At 41.9% G+C, this 14970-nt stretch overlaps 1 protein-coding gene across 4 annotated transcripts in view; it reads left to right on the forward strand.

Annotated features, from left to right (window-relative positions):
• Positions 1-4839, forward strand: part of LOC118376763 (rho guanine nucleotide exchange factor 7-like) — a 56930-nt gene extending 52091 nt beyond the window's left edge. For 3 of the 4 annotated variants that reach the window (XM_052499508.1, XM_052499507.1, XM_052499509.1), the window contains 3 exons: positions 3037-3136; positions 3290-3344; positions 3570-4839. In XM_052499508.1, the coding sequence (XP_052355468.1) occupies positions 3037-3136; positions 3290-3344; positions 3570-3692 (278 nt within the window). In that variant the 3' untranslated portion in view covers positions 3693-4839. Of the gene's footprint in view, positions 1-368; positions 555-3036; positions 3137-3289; positions 3345-3569 lie in introns of all 4 variants that reach the window. The other variant, XM_052499510.1, reaches the window with a different exon arrangement.
• Positions 4840-14970: the final 10131 nt, after the last annotated feature.

Genomic DNA, 14970 nt, shown 5'->3' on the forward strand with positions numbered 1-14970 from the left:
AACTGTCCTTTTAGTCTATTGCTACTCATAGTTCAGTGTTGTCTCCTCTCTCTCTAACTATGTTCTCTCCTGTTTCTTTTCTCTCCCCTCATCCCCTTTGCATTCTGTTATTCTCCGCTCTGTTCCTCCTCCTTTTGGTTTGTCTATTTTGTGTCCTCTCCCTTTAAAAATAAATATATATATATATATATATTTACATCCATAACCCCACCATCCCTCCTCATTTTAAATATACCTTTATATTATTTGTCCTATTATTATGGATCCCTCTCTCCACAACCCCCCCCCCACACACCGCTTTATTATGGTTTGATCCACTCCCCCTCCTCGTTCCGTATGGTTTGATCCACCCCCCCTCCTCGTTCCAGCATGGCAGGGTACTGATTTGATGCATAACCACGTGCTGGCCGAGCCAGTTGACCGGTCCAGTGTGGACACTATAGGTTGCCGTAGCAGCCTGTCCAGAGGGACCGAGCCCTGGTCTGACCTATCAGAGGACTCGGATTATGACAGTATTTGGACCGCCAGTAGTTACAGGACCTCCTCCGTTTCTCGTAAGAGCTACAGTCGCTCCTCCCATATATCCCGCTCCCCCACACCTTTTTTAATAAACTATTTTATTTTGAAATATGATTTTCTTTCATCGTAGTTTTGGAACCCCATTGCTGGCTAGGCCACAATCAGTACGCAAATGTTTCATGTATTGGACATACACAAAATAGTCCAAATGAGTAAAGTGAAATGAAAAAATAGTTTGTTTAAAACAACAACAAAAAAGGGAAAGTGCGTGCAGATGTGTTCACCCCTTTTGGCTATGAAGCCCCTAAATACCATCTGGTGCAACCAATTACCTTCAGAAGTCACATAATTAGTTAAAGTCCACCTGTGTGCAATCTAAGGGTCACATGATCTCAGTATACATACACCTGTTCTGAAAGGTCCCAGAGTCTGCAACACCACTAAGCAAGGGGCACCACTAAGCAAGGGGCACCACTAAGCAAGGGGCACCACTAAGCAAGGGGCACCACTAAGCAAGGGGCACCACCAAGCAAGGGGCACCACTAAGCAAGGGGCACCACTAAGCAAGGGGCACCACCAAGCAAGGGGCACCACCAAGCAAGGGGCACCACCAAGCAAGGGGCACCACTAAGCAAGGGGCACCACCAAGCAAGGGGCACCACCAAGCAAGGGGCACCACCAAGCAAGGGGCACCACTAAGCAAGGGGCACCACTAAGCAAGGGGCACCACTAAGCAAGGGGCACCACTAAGCAAGGGGCACCACCAAGCAAGTGGAACTATGAAGACCAAGGAGCTCTCCAAACAGGTCGGGGACAAAGTTGTGGAGAAGTACAGATCAGGGTTGAGTTATAAAAAATATCTGAAACTTTGAACATCCCACGGAATCCATTATTAAAAAATTGAAAGAATATGGCACCACAACAAACCTGTCAAGAGAGGGCTGCCCACCAAAACTCACAGACCAGGCAAGGAGGGCATTAATCAGAGGGGAAACAGAGACCAAAAATAACCCTGAAGGAACTACAAAGCACCACAGCAGAGATTGGAGTATCTGTCCATTGCATCACTTTAAGCTGTACACTCCACAGAGTTGGGCTTTATGGAAGTGTGTCCAGAAAAAAGCCAAAAGGCATGTGGGAGACTTTCCAAACCTATGGAAGAAGGTACTCTGGTCAGATGACACTAAAAATTGAGCTTTTTGGCTATGAAGGAAAACGCTATGTCTGGCGCAAACCCAACACTTCTCATCACCTTGAGAACACCATCCCCACAGTGAAGCATGGTGGCGGCAGCATCATGCTGTGGGGATGTTTTTCATCGGCAGGGACTGGGAAACAAAAATCTATTTTACTTCCAGGTTGTAAGGCAACAAAATACTTTTGCAAGGCACTGTATGTATTCATGCATGCATGCACTACTGGTTAGACAGTTTGCGCTGTTCTGTGAAGGGAGTAGTACACAGCGTTGTACGAGATCTTCAGTTTCTTGGCAATTTCTCCCATGGAAAAGCCTTAATTTCTCACAAGAATAGACTGATGAGTTTCAGAAGAAAGTCATTTGTTTCTGGCCCTTTGAGCCTGTAATCAAACCCACACGCTGATGCTCCAGATACTCAACTAGCCTAAAGAAGACAAGTTTTCTATTGCTTCTTTAATCAGAACAGTTTTTAGCTGTGCTAACATAATTGCAAAAGGGTTTTCTAATGCTCAATTAGCCTTTTTAAAAATGATAAACTTGGATTAGCTAACACAACTTGCCATTGGTACACGATTGATGGTTGCTGATAACGCGCCTCTAGATATTCCATAACAAATCGTCCGTTTTCCAGCTACAATAGTCATTTACAACATTAACAATGTCTACACTGTATTTCTGATCAATTTGAAGTTAAAAACAAGGACTTTTCTAAGTGACCCCAAACTTTTTAACGGTAGTATACACGCACACACCCCCTTCTCCCATCAAAAGACCTCTGTGGACAAAGGAAATGATCCTCAGCCTCCCTTCTGTTCTCAACTATTAACAGCTTCAAAGGACCTGGTGTCATGTTACAATCATTAAAATGATGAGTCAATATGCTGCTGTCATAGCTTAGATCTTCCTTGGAGAACAGAGATATTGAATCTCAATGGAATCTCCTGTATGGATAAATGGTAGATGAGAGGGAGACTTGATTTGCCAGTTCAAGTTCTCCTCCTCTACCCACACCTGTCCTGATCCCTCCATAGGACCCCTTTGACAGGCCGCTTATCTGAATCTGGTTTGGGCTGTATCCTAATACTCTAAAATGGCCTCCTTGTCGTCTTTTCCTTCATTGCCGCTGATAACTGAAAGGGCTACTAAAGGACTGTGATCAGGGGGGACAGCACACAAGGAGAAGAGGCTAGTTTGAACTATTGAGCTACAGCCTTAGTGTTTCAAACCTCTACGGAAAGGTCACCCTCCCTCAATCAGTCAATAAGTCATCCCGTCCATCGACCAATGTGCTCTGCTGACGGTCTTGTTTTACCAATCAGGATCCAGGGAGAAGTCAGGTGTGCACATGCTCTTCCCTGAGGAGGAGAAGATCATCGTGGAGGAGACCAAGAGCAACGGACAGACTGTCATCGAGGAGAAGTAAGCACTACATTCCTCCCTGAACTACCAGTGCGTTAGATTGGGACAACTCTTCACTTCACACGTTCAGAAGTTTATATGTTCCCTAATGGGGTTTATTGATAATGGTGAGCTGTGGTTGGGTTGGTTAACTAACGTGTCTGTCTGCCTTAGGACTCTAGTAGACACGGTGTATGGGCTGAAGGATGAAGTGCAGGAGCTGAAACAGGTGAGCGTTCAGGAGAGTTGGCACGTTTTAGCATTCTCTGAAGCCGTCACATCAAATAGCATGTCAGTCATACAGCATCGGCATCATAATGAATCAATTAGAGGCTCTCTATGACAAAACTCTAAGCATATACATCCCAGAACCAGAGCTCTGTTCATTCCAGGCATGTGCGATTTAGAGCCTTTTCTAAGATCCAGCGGCAATCTTTGTTCCCCCCCCAAACAGGACAACAAGAAGATGAGGAGGACCCTGGATGAAGAGCAGAAAGCCAGGAAGGAACTGGAGAAGATCCTGAGGAGAGTCCTGAAGAACATGAACGACCCCACCTGGGACGAGACCAACCTGTGAATACTCAGGTGACATCGCATCAACATGGCTGAGTTCGGGCTCCATCGTGACTGGACCAAAATTGTTAACCACAAAGCTATCTGATGTAACACTGTGAACTGACACTGTGGAACACTGATCTGTCACTGTTGTAAGAGACTGGGTGTGGTCCAAAGTCAAAACAGCAACATAGTGTCCCTGAATCACTCTGGAAGACTATTGGCTGTGGCATGGACCTCTGTTGATCTGGGATTGGAAAGAGGCTGGAACAATCACACTAGTGAAGATACCTGGTTTGCTCTTCTCATCTTTGTTGATCTGCACTGATATGTGCAGTAGGTCCCTAGTGCCTACAAATATATTTCCTTCCACCTGTCCAGTTTTTTGCAGATGAAAGATGAGGAAAGGTAGCCACGGTAGACTATTGAGATGCAACCCAGACAATTTTGACTGATGATGATTTTGTCACTGCCTCCATTACCCTGCTGCCAAGCTCCCCAACACCCCCACCCTCTTACCCCACTCTGGAGCATCTCCCTGCCCATTCCTCTGAGCCTTGTAGGAACCTATGGCCAACACACAGAACAGCATAACCTCTAGCTCATTCTGCATGTTTCCATGGAAACCTGAGCAATCCAATACTGGAACGTTTTCAGGTGATTTTTCTAGCTTTCTGATGATGATGATTTGAAGTATTCTGGATGACCTATTTCTTGTTTGTTACTGTTATTTTACTGGATAATGGACTTTCTATTTTAATGCTTTCCTGAAAACACTGTATTTCTACTTCTTTGTCACCTATGATTTGTACAGAAACTAAATGTAGCGTCTCAAATTAATATCATGAAATGTGCCTTGGGGAAACTATTCCATGATAGCAGCTTATCTCTTTCAGGCTCTTCAGTTTAAAATAAGTCAAATATTCCAATGCAATATTGATTCCAATGATGAACACTAATGTAAACTACTTATCTAACTATTTCAGATTCTATATTATGTCTGTAATTGATGTATTTAAATGAAATTGACTGAAGTGTATTATGAACTCCTTAAGTCTTTTGTTCAGTTAAACCTCCCATATCCTCTATTTATTACCTCTTCGTCTCTCTCACTCTTCTCAACTTGTCTCTGAATTAAACCAGTAAACTGAATCTCGTGTGTATCTGAATACTTGCGATGACTGACGTGTTGTTTTACCCATCTTAGTTGAAAGCGCTGGCTGTACGTTGCCTCTGCATAAGTGTGTGCTAAATGACCTAAAAGTGATGGATCCTTTGTCCTGCAAAGTGCTGTCACTTTATCTTCAAATGAATCAGACAGTTATCATTGGATACCTGTCAGTGGTAGATTCACGTGGAAATGTACTATAAACAGTCCAGGAATGGTGACGGTGACCTCGTTGGAAGGATAAGTGAATAAACATGTTAATTGTCAAGGCATGCATGCATGTTTTTTAAAATATGTTTTAAGTCTCATGGAATGTAGGTCTACATTGAACAGCACACCACCTTCTACTGTAGGTTGAATAATGGAACAGCTATTTCCATGTTAAAATGTTATGGGATGCAATTCTCTTGTTTTTGATGGTAGGCCACTCTGGTAGGCCTAAATGATGATCAAATAGCCACAGTAACCTAATTTAACAGTGTAACTTAAAGCATGTATTGCTTCAATGTCCACAGTAAACGTGCTGGAAGTTGCACTGAATTTTCACAATGTTCAAGTCAGCAGACCTGAAATTTGCTCAGTGCTGAAATGTATTTTGAAGGAACATTGCCTACAGTATAACCCCTCAGTCATTGCACCTCTCAACACAGCTACCAACTGTAGGTACAACTGGCCCTGTTGTTCCACAGGTTTCAGCACTGTACCATCAGGTGAGGTTGTGTCCTAGTGTTCTGTTGGCAATGTGGCGTATCTGGCCTGAGCGAAGCCCATTCTATTGTGGAGGGTCCATGTGACAAAGCTTCCTTTATGTGGTGGGGGGGGGTATTCAAACGGCTGGAAACCTTTGACGACTGTGCCCACCTTTTGTCTTGGCATAAGCCGGCGGTAAGTCCCCCCACGTTAATTCCACCATTGTGACTGTCCTGCTCACAGCCTCATTGTTTCACAGTAATCCAGGTTTGGGCTGAAGGGAGAGAGTGAAGAGAGAATAAAGGTTTGGGCTGAAGGGAGAGAGTGAAGAGAGAATAAAGATTTGGGCTGAAGGGAGAGAGTGAAGAGAGAATAAAGGTTTGGGCTGAAGGGAGAGAGTGAAGAGAGAATAAAGGTTTGGGCTGAAGAGAGAATAAAGCTTTGGGCTGAAGGGAGAGAGTGAAGAGAGAATAAAGGTTTGGGCTGAAGAGAGAATAAAGGTTTGGGCTGAAGGGAGAGAGTGAAGAGAGAATAAAGGTTTGGGCTGAAGGGAGAGAGTGAAGAGAGAATAAAGGTTTGGGCTGAAGAGAGAGAGTGAAGAGAGAATAAAGGTTTGGGCTGAAGGGAGAGAGTGAAGAGAGAATAAAGGTTTGGGCTGAAGGGAGAGAGTGAAGAGAGAATAAAGGTTTGGGCTGAAGGGAGAGAGTGAAGAGAGAATAAAGGTTTGGGCTGAAGGGAGAGAGTGAAGAGAGAATAAAGGTTTGGGCTGAAGAGAGAGAATAAAGGTTTGGGCTGAAGAGAGAGAGTGAAGAGAGAATAAAGGTTTGGGCTGAAGGGAGAGAGTGAAGAGAGAATAAAGGTTTGGGCTGTGATTGAAGCCATCGTGGACAGCCTTTGATGGTTTGATGCTCAGTTGGGATAGTTTTGTTCCAACCCTGCACTGTCTGGCACACTTGATTCAAATATCATCTCATCATGGTTGCCGGTTTAGTTTGGTCAGGTGCATTAGAGCTGGGCTGGAATAAAAACCTGCACACACTGCATCCATCCAAGACTGGAGTTGCCTGTCCCTGTAAGTGAAATCTAGTCAATCATCTCTCTGTATCATAAAGAGAAGATGCCATTTTAAGAGCAGTGAAAACAGTAAAACGGATACAACTCGGATGTAACAATGAATCTATTCAGCTCACAGAGGCTAGTTCTACTGTTTCCCCAACAACACACCACCACAGCAGTCTCCACTCCCAACACCATTATAACAAACAAAGCGGTCTGAATCATAAAACCTCACAGGTCCACAGAGACAACGGAATTGTGGGAGATTTAATCGCCGGGCGGACACCCCGTCGGAGCAGAGCGCGGGGATACGTAGTCGGACGGATGGGGCTGAACGCTTCCTCCTTCCTTCCTTTTGTTTGTGCAGAAGCGAGGGATGACATTTGGAGAGAGAATGACATCTAGTAGACATTTACATGAGGACAAAGCTCTGGAGCAGCCAGTGGTGGTGGCCTGCCCACTAGACAGACAGCAGAGGCTAAATGTTACCTGTCTGCCCCTGATTAGAATAGCACTGGATCTCCAGGCTGTCTGTGGTGCATAAAGAACTGATGAGGATCTTAACTAGTAGTCTGTCTACGGTTTCACTAAAGCAGAGACTGTGGCCGGGGTTCAATGGTGGTTGTTTCGGCATGACAGTTCCTCACTGTGCTGTTCTCCTGGCTGGTGCTCAATTCAGACAGGCTCTGTTTTCAATGCATGGGAGGTGAATAACACCCCACGTCTTGAACTGACAGATTATGCTGATTTCCAGACATGTTTTCACCTCCGCAAGAAGTGATAGCAGAGTTGTCTGGGAATTAGACTAAGTTTCAGTTCTTCAGGAAGTAGCTGAATGAAACTCCCAATGTTGGCTTCCATATCTAGACTACTTCCTGGTTCCTATGTCTAGTCCTTATTTCTATCATTCTAAAAGACATGCATATGCAAGCCATAGAAAGACAAAAGCAGTGAACTGAAAAGCGATAGTGCTGCACATTCAGTCCCTTCATAGCAGCAGGCAGTGGAGAGAGTGGAGGTTGTATAAAGATGGCCTTATTAAAGTGACAAGGCAATTTACTGCCTTTTATGGGGGCGATGACTCTACTTCATTGACTTACAATGGAAAGGATATAATTTTGCAGATGTTGGTGAAAAGTCTGAAATGTCAGCTCCTTTCAGAATGCCAGCCTGGGCCTTGATGGTGAATGAATAATTGATAAGTCACCTTTTGTCTACCGTTAAATATTCTTACACAAACACAAAAGCGCTGCAGAAAAATGGAAAAGAGCATCTAATGTATCTTTTTAGAGTGCAGATCAAACGCGGTGATCGCTTGGATGTGCCAGGAGGGGTTCATAATGAGTATGGGAACAAGGGGATTGAGTGTGGACCAGCCTACTGTACCTGGTACCTTTAGAGTTAGGAAACAACTGGATGATCTTAAGTAGGCTGAAGCCTGTTTTTGTTTAAGCCTTGGGTGAAGATTATGACAAAGATCACAGAGAGCCAAGATCTCTGACCGAAGGTGTCCAATAGTCTAAAGTGGCTGCATCTCCTTGCCTCCTTTCATATTTTATGTGAAAACAAAGACTGGGTGAAAGCACTATCCTGGAAGATTACCAGGAAGTAGCTTTCACCTGTCATCCAGTTTGTTTCAGTGCAGATGGAGAGGATGAGACATTAGGGAGCTATTATAGACTATTGGATTTGGGACACAGTCCTACACTCAACTGAAGGGCAGGGGGTGAAGCAGGTGAGGTAGCTGGCAAAAAGGGAAAGTGTATCTCTCACATGCATTCAACACTCATATGACAAAGATCAGTAATTGTTCCTGCTGCGATCCGTCCCTTTTCAGCCCAGTCTGAGTTCTGCCCACCACAGAGCTGATGTAACGTCCAACACGTGTGTAAAATAAAGATAGTCAATGAACTGTTATTATACAGGCATTATGGAAACTGCTAGGTGAGGTAGTTACATGTTCTACACATCCTGTTATATCATCCTCATGATAGCTTAGGCCTTTGGGTCAAGTCAAATGTTCAAGTCTTACAGTATGCCCATAGTGTAATGGTAGTCTTGTCAGCTCCCTCCATCCACCTATACAGCCCTATAGTCCTACGGCAATAGGGGGTATTGTCTAGGCTGAGAGCAGCAGATTGTCTGCCATCAATAGTTCTGTACAGAATGAAAGTGACAGCAAGTCACTGCAGCCATCTTACAATGGGCCTCAGCCAATTGGGCAGCTCTGAAACCATCAAGGTGTCTTTATTTTTAGAGGCCTGAATCAATCAGCTGGGTACACCCTCCATGTGCATATACACACACACACACTCCTCGACTTGTTCCTGGCTTCTTTACACTGGCTCTGTTCAATGGCTAGTGATCATTTAGATTTGACATGTATTGTAGAAGCCCGAGCTAGTCTCTCTCTCTCTCTCTCTCTCTCTCTCTCTCTCTCTCTCTCTCTCTCTCTCTCTCTCTCTCTCTCTCTCTCTCCACAGCCCTGTCATTAATTTCCAGCCTTTGCAATTTTCAACAAAAAAAAAAGAGAGAAAGGGAGGAAAAACGACAAAGGACGGGCAAAGACTGAATGCTCTTCTCTTAGACTCTGTTATTGTACAAAATAGCAGAGCAATAATTTTTAGTCAATGGTTTACTCTAAAAGCTTTCCACGTCAGCTCTGTAAAGAAAAGCAATAAAGCCCAATTCAATGGGCATGAATAAAAAAGAACAATCCTTTGGGGGTTCGACCAAAGGGCTCCTTTTCTTTCACTGGTAATCAAATTGGAGCTGAAATGAAATGGAGTTTTCTTATGAAAATAGCCTTTGTTGCCAGGAAGGCTGGTAATTCATAAACAATAAGCAGGCCTTTGTGTTGATAATAATATATTCATGCTGGTGCTCCCAGGGAAGGGTAAAAGCCAGAGCGTCAGGACTGTATGAGGAACAGGATATAAAAGGCAACAGAGGCTTGAGGAGACACACCAGTTCTGCTGCCACAACTCTCAGAGATGGTTGTTGCTGCTGCTACTGGGCTCGCTCTCTATCTCTGTGCTCTGATCTGCTTACTTTCTGCTCTACCTCTCTGTGATCTCTGATCTGCTCTCTTTCATTCTACCTCCCCTCACTCACCATCTCTATTTTCTGCTCTCTCTCCACTCTCTTGTCTCTCTCTACTCTCCTGTCTTTCTCTCTCTACTCTCCTGTTTGTCTCTCTCTCCACTCTCCTGTTTGTATCTCTTATTCACTCTCCTGTCTGTATCTCTTATTCACTCTCCTGTCTGTATCTCTTATTCACTCTCCTGTCTGTATCTCTTATTCACTCTCCTGTCTGTATCTCTTATTCACTCTCCTGTCTGTATCTCTTATTCACTCTCCTGTCTGTATCTCTTATTCACTCTCCTGTCTGTATCTCTTATTCACTCTCCTGTTTGTATCTCTTATTCACTCTCCTGTCTGTATCTCTTATTCACTCTCCTGTCTGTATCTCTTATTCACTCTCCTGTCTGTATCTCTTATTCACTCTCCTGTCTGTATCTCTTATTCACTCTCCTGTTTGTATCTCTTATTCACTCTCCTGTCTGTATCTCTTATTCACTCTCCTGTCTGTATCTCTTATTCACTCTCCTGTCTGTATCTCTTATTCACTCTCCTGTCTGTATCTCTTATTCACTCTCCTGTTTGTATCTCTTATTCACTCTCCTGTCTGTATCTCTTATTCACTCTCCTGTCTGTATCTCTTATTCACTCTCCTGTTTGTCTCTCTCTCCACTCTCCTGTTTGTATCTCTTATTCACTCTCCTGTCTGTATCTCTTATTCACTCTCCTGTCTGTCTCTCTTATTCACTCTCCTGTCTGTATCTCTTATTCACTCTCCTGTCTGTATCTCTTATCCACTCTCCTGTTTGTCTCTCTCTCCACTCTCCTGTTTGTCTCTCTCTCCACTCTCCTGTTTGTATCTCTTATTCACTCTCCTGGCTGTGTCTCTCCACTCTCTTGTATGTCTCTCACACTACTCCCCTGTCTCTCTCTCACCTCCTGTCTGTCTCTCTTATTCACTATCCTGTCTTTCTCTCACTATCCTGTCTTTCTCTCTCTCCACTCTTCTGTCTTTCTCTCTCTCCACTCCCCTGTCTGTATCTCTTATAGAGAACAACAGGTGTGTCTGGATTACCTGTGGAGCGACCGAACAGATGTGGAACGCTTGTGTGGATGGTGGGAGGGGCCCCACCAGAGTGTGTGTGTTCCTGGAAGCTGCAGGTATATGTTACTGAAGACTGAGCAGCACCTACTTAAAATTCTTGGAATTGTGGACATTTGCTGCGTACACACGTGTGGACACACATATTCACTGCTGACAGGTCTGTGGCTGCCAGAGTAAAGACAAGATGGTCTGGGTTGGAAGGGATATGCTGTTACAGCATCAGGACCAGGAGGAGTCTAGAAGACGTGGTGGAGGGACTAGTCGATTTAAACACGCCTTCCCGGGAGAAAGGAGATAGGACTGACAGGATGTGAGTGTTCATTTTAACCTTTGCTTCATCATTTACATTTACATTTAAGTCATTTAGCAGACGCTCTTATCCAGAGTGACATATTTGTTATCAGAAGGGGTTCTTGTGGTGCTTCTACAAGGGTTAGGGGGATTTGTAACCTAATTTTCCAGATTCCAAGATGAATGTGTGTGTGGAGTGTGTGTTGAGGGATGCTGTTGAGTTCAGGTGCGTTCAAAGTTCCGCACCTTTTTGGATATATCATTTGTGATGCATTGAATATAATCACTTCAGGATGGACAAAGCTAATGATTTGAAAGCTTGTGTTTCTAAATTGCTTACGTTTTCTACGTGGACTTGAGTCTTATGATCTAGAGCAGTGATTCTCAACTGGGGGGTCAAATTTGGGTCGCGGAAGGATTCCATTGAAAACATACTCCAGTCTGAACCTAAACTACTAGCTTCAGACAGGTAGAAAGTGTGTAGAAATAATAATGAACCTACGTTTTTTAAAATAATTTATTGTCTGATTTTTTTTTTTTAATATAGAGCTATTAGCAGCACTATTTAGCAGATTGGGTTGATTCTGTGGTCTCAAACCAGTGTGCTTACTAACATTCTTCATCAACATAGCATTAAAAATAGCTTTCCGGATAGTATTTTGGAGATTGTTTTTCGCAGTTTCAATATTGGCTCACGAATGAGACAACCTGGTCCAACTTGGGTCCAGAGGCAAAACCAGTTGAGAACCACCGATATAGAGGACATGTCATATAGACGGTAGTGGTGATGAATGGTGATGACAGTATAGGATCAAATAGCAGAGGAGGACAGGGACAATCTGTTCTTTTGGAGATTGTTTCTGATCAAATCAGACACTTTTAAAGATTGTTGTCTTGACAACCAAACAGCCTTTCAGGAAGTTGATGTGAAGCTCTAGGATACAGTACCTTAGTCCTTCCTGTATATTATATTACTGATGTGAACAGGTGAAGCTTCCATCACACAGTACTTTAGTTCTGTATATTATACTATTGATGTGAACAGGTGAACCTTCCATCACACAGTACTTTAGTTCTGTATATTATAGTTCTGTATATTATACACAGTACTTTAGTTCTGATGTGAACAGGTGAAGCTTCCATCACACAGTACTTTAGTTCTGTATATTATATTACTGATGTGAACAGGTGAACCTTCCATCACACAGTACTTTAGTTCTGTATATTATATTACTGATGTGAACAGGTGAAGCTTCCATCACACAGTACTTTAGTTCTGTATATTATATTACTGATGTGAACAGGAGAAGCTTCCATCACACAGTACTTTAGTTCTGTATATTATATTACTGATGTGAACAGGTGAAGCTTCCATCACACAGTACTTTAGTCCTGTATATTATATTACTGATGTGAACAGGTGAAGCTTCCATCAACCAGTACTTTAGTTCTGTATATTATACTATTGATGTGAACCTTCCATCAACCAGTACTTTAGTTCTGTATATTATACTATTGATGTGACTACAGGTGAAGCTTCCATCACACAGTACTTTAGTCCTGTATATTATATTACTGATGTGAACAGGTGAAGCTTCCATCAACCAGTACTTTAGTTCTGTATATTATACTATTGATGTGAACAGGTGAAGCTTCCATCACACAGTACTTTAGTCCTGTATATTATATTACTGATGTGAACAGGTGAAGCTTCCATCAACCAGTACTTTAGTTCTGTATATTATACTATTGATGTGAACAGGTGAAGCTTCCATCACACAGTACTTTAGTTCTGTATATTATATTACTGATTTGAACAGGTGAAGCTTCCATCACACAGTACTTTAGTTCTGTATATTATACTATTGATGTGAACAGGTGAAGCTTCCATCACACAGTACTTTAGTTCTGTATATTATACTATTGATGTGAACCTTCCATCACACAGTACTTTAGTTCTGTATATTATATTACTGATTTGAACAGGTGAAGCTTCCATCACACAGTACTTTAGTTCTGTATATTATATTACTGATTTGAACAGGTGAAGCTTCCATCACACAGTACTTTAGTTCTGTATATTATATTACTGATTTGAACAGGTGAAGCTTCCATCACACAGTACTTTAGTTCTGTATATTATACTATTGATGTGAACAGGTGAAGCTTCCATCACACAGTACTTTAGTTCTGTATATTATATTACTGATTTGAACAGGTGAAGCTTCCATCACACAGTACTTTAGTTCTGTATATTATATTACTGATTTGAACAGGTGAAGCTTCCATCACACAGTACTTTAGTTCTGTATATTATACTATTGATGTGAACAGGTGAAGCTTCCATCACACAGTACTTTAGTTCTGTATATTATATTACTGATTTGAACAGGTGAAGCTTCCATCACACAGTACTTTAGTTCTGTATATTATATTACTGATTTGAACAGGTGAAGCTTCCATCACACAGTACTTTAGTTCTGTATATTATACTATTGATGTGAACAGGTGAAGCTTCCATCACACAGTACTTTAGTTCTGTATATTATACTATCGATGTGAACAGGTGAAGCTTCCATCACACAGTACTTTAGTTCTGTATATTATACTATTGATGTGAACAGGTGAAGCTTCCATCACACAGTACTTTAGTTCTGTATATTATACTATCGATGTGAACAGGTGAAGCTTCCATCACACAGTACTTTAGTTCTGTATATTATATTACTGATGTGAACAGGTGAAGCTTCCATCACACAGTACTTTAGTTCTGTATATTATACTATTGATGTGAACAGGTGAAGCTTCCATCACACAGTACTTTAGTTCTGTATATTATATTACTGATGTGAACAGGTGAAGCTTCCATCACACAGTACTTTAGTTCTGTATATTATACTATTGATGTGAACAGGTGAAGCTTCCATCACACAGTACTTTAGTTCTGTATATTATACTATCGATGTGAACAGGTGAAGCTTCCATCACACAGTACTTTAGTTCTGTATATTATACTATTGATGTGAACAGGTGAAGCTTCCATCACACAGTACTTTAGTTCTGTATATTATACTATCGATGTGAACAGGTGAAGCTTCCATCACACAGTACTTTAGTTCTGTATATTATACTATTGATGTGAACAGGTGAAGCTTCCATCACACAGTACTTTAGTTCTGTATATTATATTACTGATGTGAACAGGTGAAGCTTCCATCACACAGTACTTTAGTTCTGTATATTATATTACTGATGTGAACAGGTGAAGCTTCCATCACACAGTACTTTAGTTCTGTATATTATATTACTGATGTGAACAGGTGAAGCTTCCATCACACAGTACTTTAGTTCTGTATATTATATTACTGATGTGAACAGGTGAAGCTTCCATCACACAGTACTTTAGTCCTGTATATTATATTACTGATGTGAACAGGTGAAGCTTCCATCACACAGTACTTTAGTTCTGTATATTATACTATTGATGTGAACAGGTGAAGCTTCCATCACACAGTACTTTAGTTCTGTATATTATATTACTGATGTGAACAGGTGAAGCTTCCATCACACAGTACTTTAGTTCTGTATATTATATTACTGATGTGAACAGGTGAAGCTTCCATCACACAGTACTTTAGTTCTGTATATTATATTACTGATGTGAACAGGTGAAGCTTCCATCACACAGTACTTTAGTTCTGTATATTATATTACTGATGTGAACAGGTGAAGCTTCCATCACACAGTACTTTAGTTCTGTATATTATATTACTGATTTGAACAGGTGAAGCTTCCATCAACCAGTACTTTAGTTCTGTATATTATATTACTGATGTGAACAGGTGAAGCTTCCATCAACCAGTACTTTAGTTCTGTATATTATACTATTGATGTGAACCTTCCATCACA

This window comes from Oncorhynchus keta, chromosome 37 (genome assembly GCF_023373465.1).
Source record: "Oncorhynchus keta strain PuntledgeMale-10-30-2019 chromosome 37, Oket_V2, whole genome shotgun sequence".
NCBI lineage: Eukaryota > Metazoa > Chordata > Actinopteri > Salmoniformes > Salmonidae > Oncorhynchus > Oncorhynchus keta.